This window comes from Gracilinanus agilis, chromosome 2, assembly GCF_016433145.1.
Source record: "Gracilinanus agilis isolate LMUSP501 chromosome 2, AgileGrace, whole genome shotgun sequence".
Lineage (NCBI taxonomy): Eukaryota > Metazoa > Chordata > Mammalia > Didelphimorphia > Didelphidae > Gracilinanus > Gracilinanus agilis.
The window spans coordinates 390389327-390416994 of record NC_058131.1 but is presented as its reverse complement, the minus strand read 5'-3'; the positions used below and the strand labels follow the sequence as shown (position 1 = coordinate 390416994).

Genomic DNA, 27668 nt, shown 5'->3' with positions numbered 1-27668 from the left:
CTTGTGTTAATCTTAGGTTTATGGATTGTTCTCTTTTCAGTGAGAAAACCCAACTACAACACAGAACCCATTGCTTAGCTCCTTTTTCAGAGCCTTTCTCCCTGATATCCCAGGACATACCAACAATTGGGCAGGTTGAGGATAATGTTGGCCTGAACGTTTTCTCCAAATTTCAAGTAGCCCAAGGTCCCCAGGGTGACATAAAGAACGATGATGATGGGCATCCCCAAGTACAGGACCACAGTATAATGACCAGGAAACTTCATTTGGTTTTCAATAGGGAGAATCTACATAAGAGTGGAGAGAAAAGGTTAAAGAAGTGTAAGGTCATGAGAATCAGGAGAATCACTATTTTAGAGCTTGAAAGGACCTTGGAAGAAAGAATGCAGATTTATAGCCTTCTCATGGACAGGGTCCAAGTACAACTGGGACATTATCTTACTTTCTTAACTCAAATGTAATTCCTAACCAGGAAACCTAGAACTATATATGTGTGCATATACATATGTGCATGTACATATATGTGCACACATACCCACAACACATGCATGTGTATGCACAACACACATACATACATTTTATATATTTATGTATGTATCTTAGAATCTACTGACATGGATTCCTGGTTTGTAACCATGCAGTTCCAAAAAGAATAAAGCTTTATTAAAAGGAGGTAATTTAATTCTTTTTTTAAAAAAAACTTTCACCTTTTGTCTTAGTGTCAATTCTAAGACAAAAGAATGGCAAAGGCTAGGCAACTGAAGCTAAGTGGCTTGCCCAGGATCACACAGCTAAGAAGTATCTGAGACCAGATTTGAATTTGGGTCCTTACAACCCCAGGGAAAATGAATTCTTGCCAGTTCTAAAGGGATTGTTTAAGGACTAAACCTGTGATTTCATACTGATATAGAAAATTCCCTCTACCAATGCAGGTAAGCACCTTCTCTGCAACTTAAGGGTCTTAAGAAAGTTGCCTAGAGCACTAAGAAGTTAATTGACTTGCTGAAAATCATATGACCTGTATATGTCAAAGTTAGGACTTCAGCCCAATTTCTTAGCTTCAAGGCCAATTCTATCCACTATTCCCTGTTGCCTCTCAGAACTGGTCCTAAAAGATGTAGGGAAATTCCAAGACTGACTTACTGTTGAAGATTTTGGCAGAGTCCCCTTCCCTGACAAGTCTTGTCTCTCAGCACATTGTCTTGCCTCATTCCTGTGACTTGTAGGAGGTGCTGAAGGGGATAGGGGAGTAGGTTCTCTTTCTCTCTTTTTCTTTCTTTCTTTAAAAAAAATAATCCTTACCTTCCATATTAGAACCAACACTAAGTATTGGTTCCAAGGCAGAAGAGTGGTAAGGGCTAGGCAATGGGGGTTAAATGGCTTGCCCAGGGTCACATAGCTAGGAAGTGTCTGAGGCTAGATTTGAACCCTGGACCTCCTGTCTCCAGATCTGGCTTTCAATCCATTGAGCCATCCATCCTCTCTCTTTTTCTAACTTCCTGCCACTACATATGACTTGGTAGTCTATACCTCTGCATCTAGGCTACCAGTTATTTCAGAATACACTGGTTTTTTAGAGACTCCAAGGATTACTGATGCCATCTCCCCAGAGCAAAATAAAGACACATCTAAAGCACTTAGTCCTTCAAGTCTTTGCTTTCCTTTGCCTCCTTTCATCTTTTCCCAAGACCTGACTTATCCCTTAGACCTTAGTCTTTTCCCATAACCTATATCACAAAGCCTAGTGCTTGAGATGGATATCCTTTATTTCTATAACTTATTTTAAAAAAAGAGAATAAGAGAAGTATTCTAGCACTTGACTGAATTTGCATCAGGCAGAAAATCTGTATCCTCTACAGATTATGCTAGATAATGTATATAACATTTATACATAATACATTTTCAGGAACACAGAATATCATAACAGCATATATGATATATATATATATATATAATTTGAATACAATAAACTTTATTTTTTGCTAAGACAGATCTGCAATTTCACCAGTGTTTCATTTTAAGGAATTTCCTTTTAAGAATTACCAATTAAGACAGTCAATGTATGCCTTTTAAGGAAATGTATGTATGATAATTCATTTATGGTTTTCTTCCATATACTCTATGGTGTCTGTACGTGCCTATGTACTATGTGGACTATATATCATCCTCCATCATCCTCTATGCATCATAAGTTAACAGCCACTGGCTAGATAGATGAGATATTCTGTTGTTGAAGTGCTATTTCCCTATGGGAAAGAACTCTCCTGACTGGAGTTTCTGATAGCAAATCCCAATATTGCAACTCCCTCGAACATTCCTATAGCCATAATTGGTGGGTGGGTCTTTCTCAGGTATCTCATTTGGGTGACTTACTGAGTGTTGATGTACAGATCTCCACCAAACTGACACTGAAGCTTGTCAATGGGCTTCCAGAATCCTCACCCAAGCACACACAAATGGGTAATAAATCCTATGCCATCCTTCTTCATGGTACTATAATCACAACTAAGGACCTGATAGCTCTATTGCACTTTCTGATCTGGCCTCAGGGATATCATGTGAAACATGATTGTAGATTTCTTAACCCCTGATAAGTCAAATACTTTCTTGAGCAATCTTCTTTCAAATCTTGCCCTGATCAGACTGGATCTGGCAGAGAAGCCATACATTGAGATTGCCATCTCTTACTATCCCTTGTCTGTCATGCAGGATCTCTGAATCCAGACTGGCTGAGTCTTCTGAACTTGTGCCATAGTATTTGCTAAATCAAAGTTTGGTGGTCAACATCTGGAGACTTCAGGAGAGAGAGGGGAGGGGAGAGGGGAGAGTGAAAAGGGGAGAGGGAGAAAGGAAGAAGAAAATAGATTTCATTCTATATACTTTGAATCTATCAGCTCATGAGTCTTTTGGAATTGTGGTTGATCATTCTGTTACTAAATCTTTCAAAGTGGATTGTCTTTTAGTATTATAGTTATTATATACATTCTTCTCCTGATTCTCTTCCCTTTATTTTTCATCTTTCCTGGTTTCTATGAAACAATCCCCTTCTTTATTTCTTACAGCACAATACTAACCTATCATATTCATATACTCTAACTTGTTTAGCCATACTCCAATTAATGGGAATATCTTCAGTTTCTAATTCTTTGCCACCACAAAAAGAGCTGTTAGAACAATTTTTTGTACATGTGAATCCTTTTCTTTTTTCTTTGATTTCTTTGGTTATAGATCTTGTAGTGGTATCCTGGGCCAAAGGGTATGTATAGTTTCATAGTTTAACAAGCTAGATCTTAATTGCTTTCCAGAATGAACCAGTTAAGTTAACCAGTTCCAACAAAGCTTTAAGACTATCTTCCCCAAGGCACCTCCAGTATTTGTCATTTTCTGTATTTGTCAGCTTTGTCAGGTGTGAGGGAATCCCTCAGAGTTGTTTTAAATTGTGTTTCTCTAATTATTAGATTTCAAGCATTTTTTTATATGGTAATTGTTAGCTTGGATTTCTTCCCCTCCCCCCCAAAAAACCTTGCTATTCATATTCTTTTTTTTTTTTAAACCCTTAACTTCAGTGTATTGTCTCATAGGTGGAAGAGTGGTAAGGGTAGGCAATGGGGGTCAAGTGACTTGCCCAGGGTCACACAGCTGGGAAGTGTCTGAGGCCAGATTTGAACCCAGGACCTCCCATCTCTAGGCCTGACTCTCAATCCATTGAGCTACCCAGCTGCCCCCTATTCATATTCTTTTACTGTTTATCAATTAGGGAATGGCTCTTTTCTTAAAATTTTGACCCAGTTATCTGTCTTGGTAATCAGAAATATAGGAGAGGATCCAAGATGGCAGATTAGGGGCAGATACTCAGCTGAACTCTCTCCCAATATTCCCCTCCAAACAATTTTAAAATAATGCCTCAAATCAAATTTTGGAGTGGAAAAGCCAACAAAAGTTGGGGTAAGATATTTTTCTGGTCTAAGAAAACTTAAGAGGTAAGCAGGAGAAGTTTATAATATTGGAGCAGAGGTCTAGTGGAAGTCTGTTCAGAACCTATATATGTAGCTATGACAATAACTATTGTAGCAGCAGCAGCAGCAGCAACAGCAACAGCTTCAGGAGTTCTCAGCCCAGAAATGGTAGGAGCTCAGCTAATTGGTTAGAAAGAGATTACAGGGGATCCTTTGCTGGCATCATGTACAGTTGACATTGGTTGGCAACAAGTTTTAGCAGTTTACATGTTAAAGGATCAGAGGGCTCAGAATATGATATTCCAGAGGGCAAAGGAACTAGGATTACAATCATGAGTCACCTGTTCAGAAAAAAGGGATATAATCCTTTAGGGAAAAAATTGATATTTAATGAATAGAGGACTTTCAAGCTTTCCTGAAGAAAAGACCAGAACTGAATAAAAACTTTAATATTAAACAGAACATCCAAGAGAAGCATAACAAAGTAAACACGAAAGAGCAATCATAAGGAACTCACTAAAGTTAAATCGTTACATTTGTATATGGGAAGATAATACATGTAGCTATCATTATTAGGATAGTTAAAAGGAATTCATATAGAGAGCATGAATGAGTTGATTATGTTGAAATTATCTTCAAAAAAAGTAGGGAGAAAGAAGAATGCATTAAGAGAAGGGGAAAGGGACAGGGGAAATTTTTCTCACATAATAGAGATGCAGAAGGAAAAAACTTTTATAATAAAAGGGAAAATGAGGTGTTAGTATGTAATAGGAAATAAACTTTGAGTAGGAAAGCAGACTTAGCAGGCGGACTAAGGGTAAAGTCTTGGCTGTCAGCCATGGACATTCTAAATGGAATTAAGGGAAGAAAACTGTTTGTCCTTGAGGACTCTGGACAAGCTGAGAGTCCAGGGAGACAGGGAGAGGGTGTGATTGCCTTTACCTGCCCCAGTGAAGAGCCCAAGGATTTATCACAGAGAAGGAAGACCTGTCAGGAAAGATCCAGTGAGCAAGAAGATCTAACTGGGTGGTGGACATCCCAGTCTGAGACAAGCTCCTTGATTTAACATTCCTGGATTTACCTTCCTGTGGACCTATTTTCCTGTACCATCAAGAGGAGCAGAAGTGGACATGACTCTGCAAGAGACCCATTTCCCTTCTAGTCTTTAATAGTCTGTTTAGTGCTGTAGTCATTAACCCATTCTCCCAGCCCTTATGTGGTCTTTAGTGGTTAGATTCAGTGTGGCCTCTCCCTATTGTCCCTGACCCTTAATCATTATTAAAACCTGTGTTTATAAATCCTTTTGTCCCTGTATCACCCAGTCACTTGTTGGTTTCACAGACTCCCTGGCTATGTGGATCAGTGTGGTAGTTAGGATCCAACTGTCACTCCTGTCAGCTGCCAAAACCATTACTGAACTGTATTTCCCCAGCTTGTTAGGTCCCAACCTATTGCCCAGTCCTGTCTCCTACTCACCCTTCCTCTGAACCCAATTAAAATATAAGTTAAACCCCACATTTTCCCCATAAGAAGTAGCAGGCAATGCTTGAATCTCACTCTCATTGGAACTGGTTCAAAGAAGGAAGAATACACACACACACACACACACACTCAATTGTGTATAAAAATGTAACTTACCCAATAAGGAAACAGGAGAGGACAGGGTTAAGAGAAAAGAGAAGATGATAAAGGGGATAGTAGATTAAGGGAGGCAGTAGTTAGAAACAAATAAACTTTTGAGGAGGGACAGGATAAAGAGAGACCGAGAGAGGAAGAAGCAGAAGTTAATGAGATGAAGGGAAATATAGTTTAATAATCATAACTGTGAATGTGCATAAAACAGGAGCAAATAGCAGAATGGATTAGAAACCAGAATCCAAAAACATGTTTATGAGAGATATACCTGAAAAAGAAAGATACCCACAGAATTAAAATAAAAAGCTAGAGCAGAAATATACTTCAGCTGAAGTAAAAAAAGGAAGAAATAGCAATCATGATCTCAGACAAAACAACAACAAAAATAGATATAATAAAGAGATAATCAAGAAAACTACATTTTGCTAAAAAGTAGCATAGACAATGAATATCAATAAATTTTTATAGCAACTTTCTTTAATAAAGGCCTCATTTCTCAAATACATATTTAATATAGAATTGCATAAAATTTATCAAAATAAGATATATTCCCCAATTGATGAATGGTCAAAGAATATGAACAGGTAGTTTTAGAAGAAGTAATCAGAGCTTATCCATAGCCATATGAAAAAATGTTCTAAATCTCTATTAGAGAAATGAAAATTAAAATAATTCTGAAGTACCACTAAGTTTCCTATGGTTCCTCTTTTCTCCTTTCACAGAGACCCTGAGAGAATATGACACAGACCATAAACAAGCAGAGATAAGAGCAACCATGAGACCAGAGGGTAGGTGTCCAGCCTTCCCTAGGCTGTTAAATGACAGAGAATAAAATCTTAGGCCTGGAATAAGAAAATTCAAATCAAATAAAGTCAGTGAGTTCAAATATGGCCCCTGATGCTTACTAGCTATGTAACCCTGAGCAGGTCACTTAGCTTCTGTTTGTCTCAGTTTTCTGCTATAAAATGGGGATAATAATGACTGTGTGACCAGGGGCAAATCATTTAACCCCTTTTTAGTATCAGCTTCCTCAATTATAAAATGGGGATAATAGCAGTATCTATTTCACAGGGAGGATCAAACGAGAAAATATCTGTAAGGTGTTTAAAAGAGTACCTGACACACAATAGGTGCTTAATAAATGCTTTTTTTCTTTTCTTTATAGAACCCTTTTCCTCAACTGTGTTGGGACAGACATACTACAGTCTCACCTCTTATTTCCTCAGTCCAACAGGTGGCAGCATAAGGCAAGGTAGAACCTTACAGTGCCAAAGTTCAGAGACTCTGATTTAATGACTGCAGCCACTTCTCTGGCCAAGACATGAGAGTTAAGACCACATAAGCTACTCTGTTTCTAGATAAAGAAGGAAGAATTTCCCAGACAATACTAATTTCTTAGAGAACACCAGGCTTCTAGAGACAGTAGGAAAGTTCCTTTTTTTAAAACCCTTACTTTCTGAATTGATTCTAAGTATAGGTTCCAATATTATGCCTGGCAGGGCGGTAGAGTCAAGATGGCCTCTTAGCAATGGTGAAAGTCAAAACCGCTTTGATGATCCTTCCTAACCAATCTTTAAAAAGTGCTTTAAAATGACAGGAGTCAAAAACTAATAGCAAGACAGAATGAGGGGGCTCTCCTGCTGAACATCACTTGAAAGGTAGACAGAGAGAGCTGATTTTCATGGGATAAGGGGAAACTGGAAGCAAAACTGAACACAAAGGAGTAGTGCTGGCTGACCACTCTCCCACCTACTGCACTAGGTTCTATGATTGGGCATAGGCTAACTTTGGGATACTGGGATATGGGTTCCACCAACAAAAGAGCACCTCAAACACACTCAATAGGCCCTGGCACCAGCCCATAGCAAGGTCCAGAATTCCATTATCACTGGGCTCTTTCAAGCCTGCACTACTGTGATGAAAACATAATCCCACAGCAAAATAGCTCACAGTGCTGATCCCTGCAAGCCAGCAGCAAAGGAAATAGAATCAGCTAGCAGCTTTCAGAATTCCCAGTCCACAGGCAAAAAAAGACTGGAAAAATTAGCAAACAACTGAAGAAACATTTAACCTTTGAGAATTTCAGTGGGGACAAAGAGCAAAGAACAGAACCAACAGGGGATGGTGAGATCTAAGCAACCATATTCAAAGCTTCAAAAAAAAAAAGACACAGGGATTGGTCTCAAGCTCTGGAAGAATTAAAAAAAAATAAAAAAAATAAAAAAAGACAATTTGAAAAAAATGAAAATAATGCAAAAAGAAAATAACAGCTTAAAAAGTAAAATTGGTTAACTGGAAAAAGAGGAACAAAGATACAATGAAGAAAAAGATGTTTTTAAAAATAGAATTGACCTACTGAAAAAAGAGGCAAAAAAATCCAATGAAGAAAAGTGTGTCAGGAAAAGGAGAATAGGCCAAATGGAAAAGGAGGATCAAAAGGTGGTGGAAGAAATTCAGTCTTTAAAAATTAGAATTGGGTGAATAGAAGTGAATGACTTTATAAGACATCAAGAAACAATAAAACAAAATCAAAAGGATAAAAAATAGAAGAAAATATGAAATATCTCATATAAAAAATAAATGACCTGGAAAATATATCCAGGAGAAACAATTTAAGAATCATTGTATTACCTGAAAGTCATGGCCAAAAAAAAAAGTCTAGACATATTACAATAAATTATCCAAGAAAATTGCCCTGATATTCTTGAACAAGAGGGTAAACTAGAAATTGAAAAAATCCACAGATCAACTCCTATAATAAATACCCAACTGACAACACCCAGAAATGTTATAGCCAAATTCAAGGGATCCCAGGCCAAGGAGAAAATACTTCAAACTTCCTGAAAGAAACAATTTAGATATCATGGAGTCCCAGTCAGGATTACACAGAATCTGGCAGCTTCCACATTGAAGGCCTGGAAGGCTTGGTATATGATGTTCTGGAAGGCCAAGGAATGGGGTTTACAACCAAGAATCACCTACCCATCAAAACTGACTATAAAGTTTTTGCACAAATAAAACCCATGCATCCAAGATTGGAAGGAAAGCAACAAACAAAAAAAATTTTATAACAAATTTCTCTGATAAAGGTCTAATTTCTCAAATAAATAAAGAACTTAGTCAAATTTATAAGAAACCAAGTCATTGCCCAATTGATAAATGGTCAAAGGATATAAATAAGCAGTTTTCAAATGAAGAAATCAAAGCTATCAATAACTATATGAAAAAATGTTCTAAACCCCTCTTGATTAGAGAAATGCAAATTAAAATAACTCTGAGGCACCACCTTACACCTAGCAGATTAGCTAATATGACAGTAAAGGAAAATAATAAATGTTGGAAGGGATGTGGCAAAATTGGGACACTAATGTACTGCTGTTGGAGTTTTTTTTTAAACCCTTAACTTCTCTGTATTGGCTCATAGATGGAAGAGTGGCAAGGATGGACAATGGGGGACAAGTGACTTGCCCAGGGTCACACAGCTGGGAAGTGTCTGAGGCCAGATTTGAACCTAGGACCTCCAGTCTCTAGGCCTGATTCTCAATCCACTGAGCTACCCAGCTGTCCCTGCTGGTGGAATTTTGAATTGATCCAACCATTCTGAAAGGCAATTTGGAATTATGCCCAAAGGACTTTAAAAGAATGCATACCTTTTGATCCAGCAATTCCATTACTAGGTTTTTAATGGGGACTGATCTATTCATACAAAAATATTTATAGTTATACTTTCTGAGGAGATAAAAAATTGGAAACTAAAGGGATGTACCTCATTTAGGGAATGGCTGAACAAATTGTGTTATATGATGGTGATGGAATACTATTGTGCTATAAGGATTGATGAACAGGATGATTTCAGAAAGGAATGGAAAGATCTATGTGAACTGATGCGGAGTGAAATAAGCAGAACCAGAAGAACATTATACATAGTAACTGAAACATTTAATGATCAAATGTGATAGACTTTGCTACTAACAGCAATACAATGAGATCCAGGACATTTCTGAGGGACGATAAAGAATGCTATCCACCTCTAGAGAAATAACTATTGGAGTAGAAATGAAATGAAATGAAAACATATGACTTACCATTTATTTAGTTGGGTATATAATTTGGGGTTTTGGTTTTATAAGATTACTCTCTTACAAAAATGAATAGTATGGAAATATGTTTTGAGTGAAAATACATGTATAACACAATGTAATTGCTTGTCACTCTGGGAGGGGGGGAGTCAAGAGGTGAGGGAAATAACATGGATCATATAACTTGGTAAAATTTATGTGTAGATTTGTTATTGGAATTGTAATAGGAAATAGGATTTAAAAGCAGATTTAGAAATTTAGCCAGGCAAAATTCCAACCTGGAACACAGCAAGGGACTGAACAGAGAGGACTCTCTCTAAGGGCAATTGGGGTTTTGAAGGAGTTGGTAAACCACTGACCTGAGAGCCTATGGATTTTGGGTATCTCTGAGCAACATCTGGACATCTCAAATAGTAAGATCTAGGAGAGCAGGTTGAGAATGCTGTCTTGTTTGGTGGACAAGCAAGATCAGTCTCTCTGACTTCTCTGAAGATTTATTTGACTGGAACCTGTGCTCTTGGACTATACTTAGACTGATACAGTTGAGCTACTGATCAAGACCATCAGACCATCTACATGAGATCCCATTATTTCCTTGTGTCCTGGCTGCCTGCATAGTGTAATGTAGGGATTTCCCAGACCTTTAACCCTGAATTGATCCCATAAGTGTTATGTGTAGTCTGTCCATAGTATTTTAGAATAGTGAGACCTCTCCTACATCTTTTACCTTTTAATTAGCAATTAAAAGTGTTTTTTACTTCCTGTTGTTTCTTTCCCATATTTAATAAGGTATCCCTGGCTGAGAGAATGTCAGTTTAACCTCACAACCCTATTTAGTTTTCCTGTGTTTACCTCTCAGTTATCCCTTGTCCAAGCAGTCCTATTTCCCCCTTTTCCCTAAAGCGAGTGTTTTAATTATTTACCCATAAAAGAATAAAATTGTTTAAACTGACTATATTCTTTTAGGGCAAATATGGTCATTTAATAAAATAGAAGATTTCCAAGCATTCCTGAAGAAAAGACCAGACTTAAACAGAATATTTATTTCCAAATACAAAATTCAAGAGAAGTATAAAAAGAGAAATGAGAAAGAGAAAAAATTTAAGGGCTTCAATAAGGTCAGATTGTTTATATTCTTATATAGAAAGATATCTGTAACTCTTAGAAATTATTATCATGGGGCAGCTAGGTGGCTCAGTAGACTGAGAGCCTGACCAAGGGATGGGAGGTCCTGGGTTCAAATATGGCCTCAGATACTTCCTAGCTGTGTGACCCTGGGCAAGTCACTTGATCCCCATTGCCTAACCCTTCCTGCTCTTCTGCCTTAGAATCAATAGTATTGATTCTAAGATGGAAGGTAAGTATTTTAAAAAAATAATAAAAGAAGAAATTGTTATCATTATCATAGTAGTTGGAAGAAGTATACTAGACAGAGGATGTGGTAGTAGCTATTTAGGATGATATGTAAAAAAAAAAGCTCAAAAAACTAGGAGTAAAAGAGAACTGTACTAAGAGAAATAGGAAGAGAGAAGTAAAATGGGGTATATATCATATAAAGAGGCACGGGCAGAGGTGGGTAGGGAGGGAATACTATTACAATGAAGGGGATGATGAGAGTGGTAATGGGCAATATTTAAACCTTACTCACATTGGAATTGTCTCAGAGAGGGAAGAATAGCCACCTTCATTGGGGTATAGAATAATGTCTTACCTTATAGAGAAGTAGAAGGGGAATAAGAAAGGGAAGGGAAGGGGCAAGGGTGAGGGGCGATTAAAAGCAAAGTATAGGTTCATAGGCAGAAGAACACTAAAGGCTAGGCAATTGGGATTAAGTTGACTTGTCCAGGGTCACATAGGTAGGAAGTATCTGAGGCCATATTTGAACCCAGGTCCTTCTGTCTCCTGACCTGACTTCCTATCCACTGAGCTACCTAGATGTCTAGAGCAGGGGAGTTTCTAAACAGTACCAGACTCTTATTGGAAAAAGAATTAAATATATGGTCCTGGAGCTGGAAGAAAAGCTCTGGCCTAAGCCACAACTTTGGATAGCAAAAGACTTAGACTTTGTCCTTTGCCATTATCATGAAGTTTTCAGACTGGGTAGGTCCATTGAGAAAGGGGTTTCCTCTTTAATGAGTACATTTTCCTTCTGAGGAGAGTCCAAGACTCAGGGAGGCATTTTGAATTTAGGGCAGTATATAAAAAGCCCCCGGGGGAAGTGGAACTCACTTGAAAGGAAATATTGTATAGTAATAACCATTTATTGGCTATTGAAGAAACTAGATATTTTCTGTGAGTGGCTGCATGGAACTTGAAAATGTTTTACCCAGATCTAGGAAGAATTAAATATATGAGGTGTAGTCTGAGATTTAATTTTGATATTTCCCAAGGGAAACTAAATGGGAGCAAAACAAGCCAGAAAAATATAATTTGGGGGACCATACCCATTTAAACCCCAAACTTGGGTTGCTGAGTACTGCATTGCACTTATATTCCTCATTCTTCTCAATTTCTTTAGTTAAGGGATAAACATAGGCTAAGCTCATTTCTATCCCCAACCCCTTTGCCCTTTACCCATATCTAATACCTATGAGAAGGATACAGGTCTTTAAGTACTTGCTATGTGCCAGGCACTGTGCTAAGAACTGGGGTTGAAACTGATAACAAAGAGAAATGCAGTTCCTGCATTCAAGTTGCTTACATTCTAATGGAGGAAGAAAATAAAAGGGAACAGAAAGGATGTGGAGGGTGGGGAAAGGTACAAAGAGAAGATGAGGGTACCAGTTCAAAGGAATAGTTTTAAAGTTCAGAATGCCAAGAACAGGGTTCAAAGGGGAATGAAAGCATGGCATCCTGGGGCTTTCCATATGATGGAGGCTCCAGGAGGAATTCGCCAGTAGTAGAAGTATTATGCATTGTGAAGGGATTTTCCAGTGTAAGCAGGCCATAGAAGATAGTAGGATGTTCCAGAGGCAGGAAGCCCCATGAACTGAGGCAAGTTGCTGGTTAAGATAGCATAGATGATGATTTAAAAAAAAACCCCAACAAACATTTACCTTCTGTCTTAGAATTGATACTATTGGTTCCAATGCAGAAAAGCAGTAAGGGCTAGACAATGGGGGTTAAGCGACTTGCCCAGAATCACACAGCTAGGAAGCATCTAATGACAGAGCCGTAAAGACACCTTGGGTTCAGTGAGGTAAAGCAGGAAAAAAGGCAGGCTTAAACTTCTGCTCTGATATCATTTGGAAAGGCTGATTTCCAGAAAACTATGGTAGCTCCAAGATAGTAAGTCAAGTCATTCCTCATGGGCTTTAGCTGTCTAGTCAAACTCCTCAAACAAGCAAAACTTTGAGCTATATCTGCAAGGCTTAGCACTATTTTAGGCAAGAGACCTTGGAGCTATATCTTCATGGACATATGTATGCTAAAACCAAAAACCCTTTGTAGGACAATTCTGAGGGACTTATGAGAAAGAATGCTATCCACATCCAGAGGAAGAACTGTGGGAGTGGAAACACAGAAGAAAAACAATTGCTTGAACACATGGGTCAATGAGGACATGATTGGGATGTAGACTCTAAACAATCACTCTAATGCAAATATCAATAATATGGAAATAGGTCTTGATCAATGACATATGTAAAGCCCATTGGAACTGCTCCTTGGCTACAGGAGGTGGGTGGGAGGAGGGGAGGGAAAGAACATGAATCATGTAATCATTGGGAAATATTCTAAATTAATTAAATAAAAAATTTCAAATAAAAAAAACTCTTTGTATTCTATAATGACCAAATTGCACCTACACATCTGCCTCTTCGATACCCCCATAACTCACAATTGGCTAATGATGTCATAATGTCTACAATTCCTGATTGGCTTTCAATGATGTAATGCTTCTTTACTTACTAGTGCATAATTTCTTATAAATATTGGACCTGCATGCTCAATAAAGTGGAATCTGTGATCTCATTCACAGCCCTGTCAATTTCTCATCCATGTGGATCCTTCTCTCTTCTCTCTTTTCTCTTGGAGCCAGCCTCTGGAGAGAACCAGCCCTTAAAAGTCTGAGTCATATTTGAATCCAGGATCTCCTTTCTCTGGATCTGATTCTTAATCCATTGAGCCATCTAGTTGCCTCTAGATGCATGATTTTGAAGTCCAGAAGGAGAGGAATGAAGGCTGGAGCCTGTTCTAACAAGCTCTGGATAGCCTATTGTTGAATTTTGAGTGTGCGCATTTATACCTTGGAAAAGTGAATACTGCAAGTTGGGCTGGATTTATTTTTTTATTTTTTTGTTAATTGTCTAGATTTAATAACATTATGGATAAAATATTAATAATGCACTTTAAGCTTAAAAATGTATTATGTTTATACTTTCACTTCCCCCTACCCTGAAAGCTGTTTGTTAAACATTTACTAGCATATTCCTACATGGACCTTCCCCAAAATAGAGGATCCAGGAAGAATTATATAGTTTCTGGAATCTCAAAGTTTGGTTTTCTTCTTGAATACATTCACAATGAAAATGTTCCTCATGCTAAATGGATTTTTTTTTCTTTTTAAAAGGGGTTAGCCAAATCCTTCTTTGGTCAAGATCTTGGAGTTTTTCTCCTTGGCCCCTGAGCTTAATTGGACCATTTTCTGTAGAAGTGAGAACTCTTGGAATGCAACCTTCATAGCCTGGACTTTTTTAGTGGACTTGCACCCACTGATCTCCAATATCTGTGCTGTTAGCACATGGATCCATATAGCTAACTTTTATTTCTTCCAACAACCATCTTTTACAAGGTTGTCTTCTTCTCCAGTGGATTTTTTCAGTTGTGAGTAACTTAGAAACTGCTCCTGCCTTTCAGCCTTTTACAGTTGTCGCAATCAAAATTCATCATCTGAGGCACTTCCCACCACTTGTTCCTTTAAAAAAAAATTCTGAACTTAATGAGCATCAAATAAAATGATCATTTCTAAATATGCTGTAGAACAGAAGGAAAAAGTTTTACACAATTGTGAATCACTACTATATATAGTTTGCCTTTCTTTTTAAGTCTATAATGAATTTAACATGCAACTTTCAAACATGTCTTGCTTGTTTGCGATTCCTTTTGGGAATTTTCTTTTTGACATAAAAAAATTTCTAATTTCCTCTTTTCCCCTCACATTGCCTTAATGAAAAACAAAAACAAAACCCTTGTAATAAATATACTGTCAAGCAAAGCAAATTCTCACATTAGACTATATCTAAAGAATGTTTGTTTCAATTTCTTGCTGCTATTCTCTGTCAGGAGGTGGGTAGTAATGCTTCTTCACTGATACTCTGGAATGGTGGGTGATCATTACATATATCAGTTTTTAAGTCTTTCAGGGTTGTTTTTCTTTACATTATTGTCACTGTGTACACTGTTATGGTTCTGCTCAATATACTCTGTATTAGTTCATACAAGTCTTCACAGGATTCTCTGAAACTGTCTCATTATTTCTTATAGAGACCTCAGAAGGTGGCCAAAGATTTGTACCCATCTCCTGGTGATGTGACTGTGGCAATAACTGAAGAAGAACTTTTTCACTAAAATAATTTCACCACACTGGCCATAGTTCTTCTCCCTTTTTTCCCTAGGAAGGTGTTGGTCTTTCATAGAACTCAAATGTCTAATGATCACCTAACATATCCCCATTCCCTGGGTATCTCTCTAGGGAGCTTGGAAAGTTCTACTGATAAGAAAACAACAAGGATAATATAGTTATTGCCCACCTTCTTGTCCAGTATTCTGTACCTTCCCAGAGATGCCAAAGAAATCTAGAGAGTACTTTCGATAGACAACAATCATAGTTTAGGGATACTGCCAAAACCAGTATCATCAACTGTGGTTGTGACTTCATTCCAACACACCAGTCTTTTAACAGGAAAGCCATTTCCAAATTTTGCAGTAATACCAGAGACATGCTAGTTCTTATGTGTCTTGGAATTCCTCATACTCATCATTTGTTACTTCATAATAATATTCTATTATATTATTGTATACTACAATTTGCTCAGCCATTTCCTAATTAATGGGCATCCATTTTGCTTTCACTTCTATGTTACCAAGAATATTACATATATACATATGTATCTAATTTATATATATGTGTATATATATAACATGTCAATATTACAAATAATGTAATAGATACATTTATCAACTATTTAATTATATATTATTCTTATGTCATATGTATATTAATACAATATTTATGTTTATGTCTATATAATATGTAGTTTACATATATGTTTAGCACTTCCTGCAATAGGCCTAGTAAAGCCTGTAAAACAGTGGTTCCCAAACTTTTTTGGCCTACTGCCCCCTTTCCAGAAAAAATATTACTTAGCCCCCTGGAAATTAATTTTTTTACAACTTTAATAGCAATTAATAGGAAAGATAAATGCACTTGTGACCATCACCGCCTCCCTGGATTGCTGCAACACCCACCAGGGGGCAGTGGCACCCACTTTGGGAATCACTACTCTAAAACATTGAATTCCTTAAGAGGAGGATATCAATACACAATGAATATTCAGCTTCAGTTCCATTTCAAACCTTACCACGCCAATGCCTTCAAGCGAAAATATGGCTGACCCAAAGAACAGGGTGTATGACTGCCAATTTGCTGACCAAGGCAGGTTCTTAGGATTTGGTAGGTCCTGGAAAAAAAGGAACAGTGATGACAAGTTATCCTTTTAGATCAGAATATAAGCTTGAGTTTTTTGTTACATGGAAGATATCCCAAAATGTAAATCAAACTTCAACTTAAGACCATTTAAATGTATGATTGGGCAAGTCACTCATCAATCAACAAGCATTTATTAGGGGCCTACTATATGCTAAGAACTCAGGGTACAAAGTCAAAAGTGAAACCAACCCTGCCTTGAGCTTACAATCTAGCTGGAATGTCATGTTCATATAATTTGAGAGAGAGAGAAATAGAGATAAGAGATGGCTAGATAGGTACACAGATAAAGACATAAATTAATAGGAAGGGGTTTTTAGCAGCTGGGAAGTTGGGAAGGCTTTGTGTAAAAGGTGGCACTTGAGTTGAACCTTGAAGGGGGCTCAGAATTCTAAGAGCCAGAGATAAGGAAAAACTATATTCTAGGCATGAAGGACTGTTAACGCAAAGGCTTGGAGACGGGAGATAGAATACTGTGTGAGAAATGATAAGGTGGCCAACTTGTCTGGATTACAGTGTGCCTGAAGGGCCCCTCATGTCATAAGTCTGGCAGGGTTGGATGGGACTGTTTGAGAAGAACATTAATTACCAAACAGAGGTGTTTATGTTTGATCTTACAGGTAATAATGAGCCACTGGAATTTGTTGAGTAGCGGAATGACAAGGTCAGACAAGCACTTTAGATAAATCACTGGCATCTATTTGAAGGATGGATCAAAATAGGGAAAGACTTGAGACAGATGAATAAATTAAAAGGCAACAAATTGTATTATAATATTGCTTAATATCCATAGGTCTCAGTTTCCACAATTGCAAAGTCAGGGGACTTTTGAGACCTTTTCTATCTCTAGCTCTATGATCTTAGGATCAAATCATAGAATTTTTGAGCTGGAAAGGACCTCAGGGAGCCTCCAGTCCAATCCCTTTATTTCACAATTGAAAGAACTTCTATGATGGTGGCTCTTCATCTGGATGGAGACCATGAGCTTGTTTTTAACAAAATATTTCGATAATTTCATTTCAGTGTTATTAGTTTCTTTTTAATTTAATGTATTTTGTTTTCTGCATTTGAAAAGATTATTGGCAGGTAGGTGGCTCTGTGGATTGAGAGTCAGGTCTAAAGAAAGGAAGACTAAGGTTCACGTCTGGCCTCAGACATTTCCTAGCTGTGTGACCCTAGGTAAGTCATTTAATCTCCATTGCCTACCCTTATTGCTCTTCTACATAGTATTGATTCTAAGACAGAAGGTAAGCATTTTGAAAATAAGATTATTCCATGACAAAAGTTAAGAATTTAAAAAATACTTTTTATGAAGTTTTTCAGGTTTGTTGTAATTTTTCTAGATATTCACTATCTCTTTAATGTTCTATTTTGGGATTCTTAAAATTTTTTTATTATAATGATATTTTATTTTTACATGTAATACCAAATTTCCACATAAGTTTTCTAAAGTTATATGATCTAAATTGTCTCCTTCCCCCCTTCCTACTCCCCTCCCAGACCTGGCAAGCAATTTGATCTGGATTATATATATATATTATTATACAAAATATATTTCCATATCATTCATTTTTGTGAGAGAATAATCATATAAAATCCACCCCCCCCAGATAAAACCCAAATAAACTTAAATGAAAAATCACGTTTTGATCTGTATTCTGACTCCAACATTTCTTTCTCTAGAGCAGTGATTCCCTCTACACTAGACCCAGAAAAGACAACCCCCAGGAATGTAATAGTCAAATTCAAGAGCTTCCAAGTAAAAGAAAACATTTTACAAGAAGCCAGAAAGAGACAATTCAGATATTAAGGAGCATCAATCTGGATCACACAGGATCTGGCAGCCTCCACACTAAAAAACTGCAAGGCTTGGAATATGATATTCAGAAAGGCAAGAGAACTGGGTCTACAACCAAGGATCACCTACCCATCAAAACTAACTATATACTTCCAGGGGAAAGTTTGGGCATTCGACAAGATAGATTTCCAAGTATTTGCACAGAAAAGACCAGGACTAAATGGAAAGTTCCACAAACCACAAAAATCAAGAGAAACATGAAAAGGTAAATAAGAAACAGAGGGGAAAGAAAGAAAACTCGTATTTTTTTAAATTTGCCTCTTTAAGGGCTTCAGTATGATCTAATTATTTGTATTCGTATGTGGAGAAATGCTATGTATTATTCTCTGTAGTGAACTCTATTCACTATTATAGTATTCACTATTATAGTAATTAGAAGAATTATTCATAGGGAGAGGTTGGAATACTAAATAGTCTAAGATGATATGGGGGTGGGAAAGAGGGAGGTGAATAGTAGAGGACACCAAGAGAAACTTGAATGAATAAGAAAAATAGGGTATTCTATTACACACAAAGAGGGCATGGGAAGGGGAAGGGATGAATACTATTATAAGAAGGAGAGGAAGAGAGCATTAAGAGGTAATATTTAAACCTTACTCTCAGTGTAATTAACCCTGAGAGGGAAGAGTAGCTTTATCTATTGGGATATAAAACTATATCTAACCCTACTGAGAAAGTCAGAAGGGATAAACTAAGGGGAGCAGGGCAGTGGGGAGGTCAAAAAAGGGAGGGGAGAAGAAGGGGGAGGGAATTCATTAGGCCTTAAAAATAAAAAGAGGGGAATAATAAAGGAGGGGGCAGAAAGGGAAGTAAATCAAGGGAGGGGACAAGGGTTACTGGCATAAAGCAAACCACTGGTTTAAAAGGAAATAGTGTAAGAAGAAGAGGTAGAACTAGGAGAGGATACCAAAATGTTGAGGAATGCACAACTGATAATTATAACTCTGAATGTGAATGGGATGAACTTGCCCATAAAAAGGAAGCAAATAGCAGAGAGGATTAGAAACCAAAATCCTACCATATATTGTCTACAAGAAACACATATGAGGCAGGTGGACATACACAGGTTTAAGGTAAAGGGCTTGAGCAAAATCCTTTGGGCCTCAAATGAGAAAAAGAAGGCAGGACTGGCAATTATGATTTCTGACAAAGCCAAAGTAAAAATAGATATGATTAAAAAAGACAGGGAAGGCCATTACATCCTGATTAAAGGCAGTATAGACAATGAGGAAATAACATTGCCCAATATGTATGCATCGAATGGCATAGCAACCAGATTCATAAAGGAGAAACTGGCGGATCTCAAGAAGGAAATAGATAGTAAAACCATGCTAGTGGGAAATCTAAATATTCCTCTTTCAGATGTAGATAAATCAAACCAAAAAATAAATAAGAAGGAGGTAAGAGAGATGAAGTCCTAGAAAAATTAAATTTAATAGATATGTGGAGAAAAATAGATAGGGACAAAAAGGAATACACCTTCTTTTCAGCTGCACATGGTACATTCACAAAGATTGACCATGTAATAGGGCATAGAAACATTGCAAACAAATGCAAAAGAGCAGAAATAATAAATGTAACCTTCTCAGATCATAATGCAATAAAAATAATAATTAGTAAGGACACCTGGACAGGCAAATCAAAAACTAATTGGAAATTAAATAATATGATTCTCCAAAACCAGCTAGTCAAAGAAGAAATCATAGAAACAATCAAGAATTTCATTGAAGAGAATGACAATGATGAGACATCTTACCAAACTCTGTGGGATGCAGCCAAGGCAGGGCAGTACTTGGGGGAAATTCATATCCTTGAGGGCATATATTAACAAGTTAGGGAGGGCAGAGATTAATGAATTGGGCATGCAACTTAAAAAATTAGAAAGCGAACAAATTAAAAATCCCCAGATGAAAACTAAATTAGAAATACTAAAAACCAAGGGAGAAATTAATAAAATCAAAAGTAAAAGAACTATTGAATTAATAAATAAAACTAGGAGCTGGTATTTTGAAAAAAACAGATAAAATAGACAAAGTACTGGTCAATCTAATAAAAAAAAGGAAAGAAGAAAACCAGATTGACAGTATCAAAGATGAAAAGGGAGATCTCACCTCTAATGAAGGGGAAATTAAGGCAATCATTAAAAACTATTTTGCCCAATTATATGGCAATAAATATAGCAATCTAGGAGATATGGATGAATATTTACAAAAATACAAATTGCCTAGATTAACAGCAGAAGAAATAGAATACTTAAATAATCCCGTATCAGAAAAAGAAATTGAACAAGCCATCAAAGAACTCCCTAAGAAAAAATCGCCAGGGCCTGATGGATTCACAAGTGAATTCTATCAGACATTGAAAGAGCAACTAATCCCAATACTATACAAATTATTTGATATAATAGGCAAAGAAAGAGTCCTACAAAATTCCTTTTATGACACAAATATGGTACTGATTGCAAAGCCAGGTAGACCAAAAACAGAGAAAGAAAACTACAGACTAATCTCCCTAATGAATATAGATGCAAAAATCTTAAATAGAATACTAGCAAAGAGACTCCAGCAAGTGATCAAGAGGATCCAGCCATACCATTGTTGGGTTTGTTCCCCAAAGAGATCATAGATAAACAGACTTGTATGAAAATATTTATAGCCGCACTTTTTGTGGTGGCAAAAAGCTGGAAAATGAGGGTATGCCCTTCAATTGGGGAATGGCTGAACAAATTGTGGTATATGCTGATGATGGAATACTATTGTGCTCAAAGGAATAATAAACTGGAGGAATTCCATGTGAACTAGAAAGACCTCTAGGAATTGATGCAGAGCAAAACAAGCAGAGCCAGAAGAACATTGTACACAGAGACCAATACACTGTGGTAAAATAGAATGTAATGGACTTCTGTACTGGCAGCAATGCAATGACCCAGGAAAATTCTGAAGGACTTATGGAAAAGAACACTACCCACATTCAGAGGAAGTACTACAGGAGTGGAAACAGAAGAAAAGCAACTGCTTGAACACATGGGTTGAGGTGGACATGATTGGGGATGTAGACTCGAAACTACCATAGCAATGCAACTATCAACAATTTGGAAATAGGTCTTGATCAATGATACATGTTAAAACCAGTGGAAATACGCATCAGCCATGGGGGGGTGGAACTCAGGGGGTGAAGGGGAAAGTAAGAGCATGAATTATGTAACCATGTTAACTTTTCTAAAAAATAAATATTAATAAATGGTTAAAAAAATTAAAAAAAATTAATCTCCAGCGGGCTAAGTAATATTTTTTCTGGAAAGGGGGTGGTAGGCCAAAAAAGTTTGGGAACTACTGCTCTAGAGCATTCTTTTTCATAAATCATCAGAATTATCCTGGATCATTGTGTTGCTCTTAGTAGCAAAGTCTATCACATTTGATTGTTCCACAATGATGCAATTACCTGGATAATGTTCTCCTGGTTCTGCTAATTTTATTCTGCATCAGTTCACATAGGTCTTTCTAGCTCTTTCTGAAATCATCCTGTTATTAATTTCTTATAGCACAATAGTATTCCATTACCAACATGTACCATAATTTGTTCAGTCATTCCCCAATTGATGGACATCCTTTCAATTTCCAATTCTTTGCCAACACAAAAAAGAGCAGCTACAAATATTTTTGTACAAGTAGGTCCTTTCCCCTTAAAAATATTATTTTTAGGTGGAAGGTAAGAGTTTAAAAAAAGGTTATTCTGAAAAGGGGTCCATAGGTCCCTTTTCATATTGCCAAAGAGGTCTGGGACACATAAAAAAAGGTATAGAGCCCCTGCTCTATGAGGATGTCACCTAAATCTGTGTATTTGGATATATAAAATACATGTTTTGGACAAAAATGTGTGTAATATGTATACACCCATGTATGTGTCTACATGCATATGTCTATTATATATTTTCTCCATTCTAATATGACTTCTGGCTTTAATGTTTTATAATTCTTTAATTTCCTCAAACTGCTCATGAGCATGTTGCTATATATCTCAATCATGATTCTTTTAAAAGAGATCCATATTAATATTTTCTGTTTTTGCATCACCTACATTTTCTCTCCCATCTTTCCCACTCTTCTCCCTTCCCACAAACACAGAGCCAGACCATAGAATAAAGAATGGTCAATTGTGACTTCTAACCCTTGTGACCTCATCCAAAAGGACCCACTTGTAACTTTGGGAAAGTACCTGGATAAGGTAGCTGAAGATCAAGGTCACGGCTGCCAGGATGGCAATGTTGCCCACAGTGGAGAAGATGGCCAGCATTAGGAGGTTATGGAAAAAGACCAGAAGGATCACAAAGGGTAGAAAGGTAAGCATGTAGAGGTGCAAATTAAGAGAAGGTAGTGTCTCCATCATTGCTGACTCATTTTGCTTGCAGGAGTGGCTGATGGAAGAGGTTTCTGCCATCTAAAGCAGGAGAGAAGGAAAAATAGGGGGGAAAATGTGACTGCTGGAAGAATGTGCATAAGTGGCAATGAAAGGATTTAGGGAAAAAGAAGAAAAAACATCCTGGCTTTTAATCTAGAAGAGATGTTACTAAATTAAAAGTATGTAATTTCCTCAAGGGATCATTATAAAAGGCAAGAGGTGGATCTATGGAAGGTTCCACGCAATATTGTCTAGAAGAAGGGCAGTGTTTAGCTATGGAAAGAGCACAATCTTCCAGGCATCTCTGTCATAGCACTAAGATTGCCATGGGCAAATAGATGGGGTGAAAGTTATACTGTAAAGGCTCAGTTTTGGGTCCTTTCATTTGCTAGAGCTGGGGCAAAGTGTTTGAGCATTCTCTGTAAGTTTTGAAAATCATGCCATTTGTGTGGAACTACAGTAATAAATGCAAGTTGACTCAGCAAACTATAAACCTCTTTAGATCTTAGAATCTTCTGGCATTCAAAAGGTATGTATTTATAAAAAGCTAATTGACACTAATGCATTGCTGGTAGAGTTGTGAATTGATCCAATTCTGGAGGACAATTAGGAATTATGCCCGAGGGCTATAAACAAATGTATAACCTTTGATCCAGTAATATCACTATTAGTTCTTTATCTCAGAGATTTTTTAAAATGGGAAAGGACCTGCTTGTATAAAAATACTTATAGCTGCTCTTTTTGTGGTGGAAAAGAACTGGAAACTGAGGAGATGAGGAATGGGCGAACAAATTGTGGCATATGATGGTGATGGAATACTATTGTGCTGTAAGGAATGATGAACAGAATGTGAACTGATGCAGAGTGACATAAGCAGAACCAGGAGAACATCGTACACAGTAATAGCAATATTGTGTGGAATGTGGAATGTAGAATGATCAACTGTGATAGACTTAGCTAGTCTCAGCAATACAGTGACCCAGGACAATTCTGAGGGGTTTAGGACAAAGAATGCTTTCACTTTCAGGGAAAGAACTGTTGAAGTATAAATGCAGATCAAAGCATGCTATTTTTCTTTTGTTTATTTGGGTTTATGTTTTGGGGTATTGGTTTTATAGGATTATTCACTTATAAAAATTAAGTCAGCATCTCATGTTGCCCTCATCTGTGCTTTACATTCTAGGCAAGGCCCTATCTTGGTCTAATGCCAGCCTGGCCCATCTTCAACAGCAAATGTGCAAAGGAGAAGGTCCATTTGAATCCCACCGACCTCCCTTTCTCCTTCATCATAACTTTACCTGCTTAAAGTGGTCAGCCAGAAACAAAAAATACACACTGCAGAAACCCAGCTGAGTAATGATTAGCAAAGACCTCACGAGATGCCTGGGGAGGGCAGGAACAGACAGAGAACAATCACTTTTTTCATGTTTTTGAAGAGGGAATTGAAGTTTTAGCAGTTTAGATTCTTTTTTTTTATTTGTATAAGTCCTTTTTTCCATATGTTTATGATTCTCAACTAAGGTTCCTTTGTTCCTCCTCAAACCTTCCTGTCCCTCTTCACATCCCTGGAAGCAACTTGGCACAGCCAGACTAGCAGTGGGATGAGAGACAAAAGCAACTGGGCCTCAAATCTAAGCTTGGCTGCTAATTTGCAATGGAATTCCTCTCTCAGCCTCAGTTTTCTTATCTATAAAATGGGAATAGGGCAATCTCTGCCCCTGTCAAGGTTGTGGGAAAAACACACATAATAATATAGTTTTATACTGGCAAGAGTTCTTAACCTTGAGTTTATGAACATGTCTTTAAATATTTTTATAATAATATTTCAATACAATCAGTTTCCTTTGAGACCCTATATACTTTATTTTCTGCATTTGAAAACATTGTTCTGAGAAGCAGTCCAGGTCAAAGGAGTAGATGGCATAAAAAAGTTAAGAAACCTTGTTTGGCAGACATGTGGGTAATTTTTTTTCCTGTCCTGTCTGCTGCTAACACATAGTATGTGCCTTCAGTCAAATTACCTTCTGTACCTCAGTTTCCTCCTTGAAAAATAACTTTTGTGTATATGGTCTATTAAAACATCTTATTGCTTCTCCAGTTCTCATCTAACTGCCAATGGCGAGCAACAAGTCGATGCAAGGAAGAAGGACTTGACTGGGCCTCTTATTCCCACAACCTTACACTTTTAAAAGATTATTGGAATTTCTTATGGTCAGGGGACATTTGACCTATCCAAAAGGGCTGTATCAGTGGGATCAGAATGTTGCCCAAATGTGCTTCTCCTGGCTTCCTCTGACCTCATAACAAGCTGGCTCTGTCAGATCAAAGCTCCCTTGGACTCTCCTGCTCAGGTCTGGATTGGGCTAAGTACAATCTGATGTATGTTTCAATTTGGATCCTCTATGATTTTCTTCAGGTTGTTTCTCCCTATCTCTCTCTACTTCATGGGCAAAGAGAGGGTATCTAATGGTGGGAGTAGGGGAGGGAATAAGCACTTATTAAATGCCTACAAGGTGCCAAGAACTGTACTAAGTATTTTTTTAAAAACACTTACCTTTTGTCTCAGAATCAATACTATGTATTGGTTCTAAGGCAGAAGAGCAATAAGGGCTATGTAAAGGGGTTAAGTGATTTATCCAGGAAGTATCTGAGGTCAGACTTGAACCCAAGACCTCTCCAGACCTGCTGAGCCACCTCGATGTGCCCAGTGTGCTAAGTATTTTACAAATACCGTATCATTTAATAACAAGGGCCCTTTTCTTCTTGAGTTTGAGTCAAACAAATGAGGTCCTAGAGTTGCTCCTCACTTAATGCTGTTGGCCTCAGTTTCCTCATCTGTCAAATGAGCTAGAGAAGGAAATGACAAACCACTCTAGCATCTTGGCCAAGAAAACCCCAAATGGGGTCATGAAGAGAAGTATATGACTGAAATAACACAACAACAAAAGTCACTTCACACCCCAAGCTCATGGGTACATCACGCTCACAAGTTCCATGGAGGTTATCAGCAAGTTCTACAATGCAGGAAGAGAGCTTTGAAGAATATCCCAGATCAATAGCTCTGTTCTGATTATGAAGCATAAGTCCAAGGAGCAACTTGGTTATCTTGCCATATAATCTAAAAGATAAATGCTTAAAGAAATGCAAGAAGTGGGTGTAGGGAATCTTAGAGGGTTTAGCTGTTAGGATAACTAGAAAGGAGGGAGAAAAAGTTATCCTTAAGTTATGTAAGTTTTTGTCTTAATGTCTATCCTTCAGTGGAGTGTAATTTAATATGCTTAATATGACATGCTTATTTTATCTAATACTAACTAGGATGTATAATATACACTTATATTAATATAATAAACTTAATACACTTTAATATATGTAAAAATACAAATAAAGCTCACATTTATTAATTTAGAACTTGTGATTTCCACTGTGTTGGAACTGCTGGTGTTGAATAATCTCTATCAATCAATTAATATCAAATTTATGAGTTATAATATAGATTTAGAGCTGGAAGGGACCTTGGAGGTCCCTCTGTTTACATATGAGGAAGCTGATGCCCAGAGAAGAAGTGATTTGTCCAAGGTGACATAAGTAGGATTCAGTGACAGGAGTCAATTCCATGCCCTCTGATTCCAAATCTAGCACTTTCTTCCCCTTGACCTGATGCTAGTCTTAGAGAATCACATCGGATCCTGAGAGGTTTATATAATTTGCCCATGGTCACATGTGTGTCATAGGACTTGAACCCAAGTTTCTTGGACTCAGGAGGCTTTCCCAAAGCCCCTTGCTGTCTCTTAACTAACATTTATATAATGTTTTTTTTTCTTTTTTTAAGATTTAGATATTTTATTTTTTTAGAAAGATTTTCCATGGTTACATGATTCATGTTTTTACTTTCCCCTTCACCCCTCCTTCACCCCCCCCCCCCCCAAAGCCAACTCACATTTCCACTGGTTTTAACATTATGTAATGTTTTAAAGTTTACAAAGGAAATGAAATTTGAAGGAAACATTTCATTGATGCTATTAATACTGCATTTTCCCACAGTGCCTACCCTGGTGCAGCTGCCAACTTTGGCACAAGCTCTGTGCACAGTGTGCTCAGTGTCAGGGGCTGTCATGGGGCTGATGATGAGATGAAGCAACTGGAAGAACAGAACGAAGATGGAGAAGATCCATTCTGCTTCTGCAGGACAGCCCAGCCATCCCAGGACATCCCCAACCCCCAACCCCCCTAAGGAATCTGCAGGGGCCTTGGGGCCATCATGACTTTTATTTCCTTCCCTTTAAATTGGCCAACACTGTAGTTTGCTGACCTCTGTCAACTTCTGAGATACTAAACCAGGAAAATTTAAAAGGAAAAATTAATTCTTTTAATCTGGGGGGGAATCCATTTGGCAAAGTAGAGAGAATACTGTAGTTAAGAGTTAGGAGACATGGGTTTAAATTCTGGACAGTGGGAAAAAACCTTTGCATTTGGAATCAGAAGAACTGGGTTTGCAGAGTCACAGAATGTATTCAAGTCAGACTATGGGGTGTAGTTTCAAAGCCAAGTTCTAACATATACTAGTTGAATGACTTTGAGAGCTACTATCAGAACCTCAGTTTCTTCATCTATAAAATGGCATGAATGCTTATATAATACTTGCACTAACTACCACCAGAGTTACTGTGAAGAACATCCTTTTATAAACCTGAAAGTGCTTTATTTATTTATAAATTTTTATTTATTTTTATTATAATATTATATTATTAAATATTATAAGTATTTATTTATTTATAATAATGTTTATTGTTATTATTAATTATTATTATTACCTTGGTCAATCTTCCCCTCCTTCTAATCTTGGGTACATTGGTTTTGTTTGTACAGAAACTTTTGATGGATTTCAGATAAAAATGATCCTGGGGGCAGCTGGGTAGCTCAGTGGATTGAGAGTCAGGCCTAGAGACAGGAGGTCCTAGGTTCAAACCCGGCCTCAGCCACTTCCCAGCTGTGTGACCCTGGGCAAGTCACTTGACCCCCATTGCCCACCCTTACCA

At 37.4% G+C, this 27668-nt stretch overlaps 1 protein-coding gene across 1 annotated transcript in view; it reads right to left on the bottom strand.

Annotated features, from left to right (window-relative positions):
- The window catches only part of LOC123235598 (proton-coupled amino acid transporter 1-like), an 80047-nt gene that overhangs the window by 9592 nt on the left and 42787 nt on the right, over positions 1-27668 (bottom strand). Inside the window, 6 exon segments of the mRNA XM_044661785.1 lie at positions 121-287; positions 16252-16350; positions 22450-22671; positions 23931-24015; positions 25592-25764; positions 26681-26770. Of these exon segments, the coding sequence (XP_044517720.1) occupies positions 121-287; positions 16252-16350; positions 22450-22671; positions 23931-24015; positions 25592-25764; positions 26681-26770 (836 nt within the window).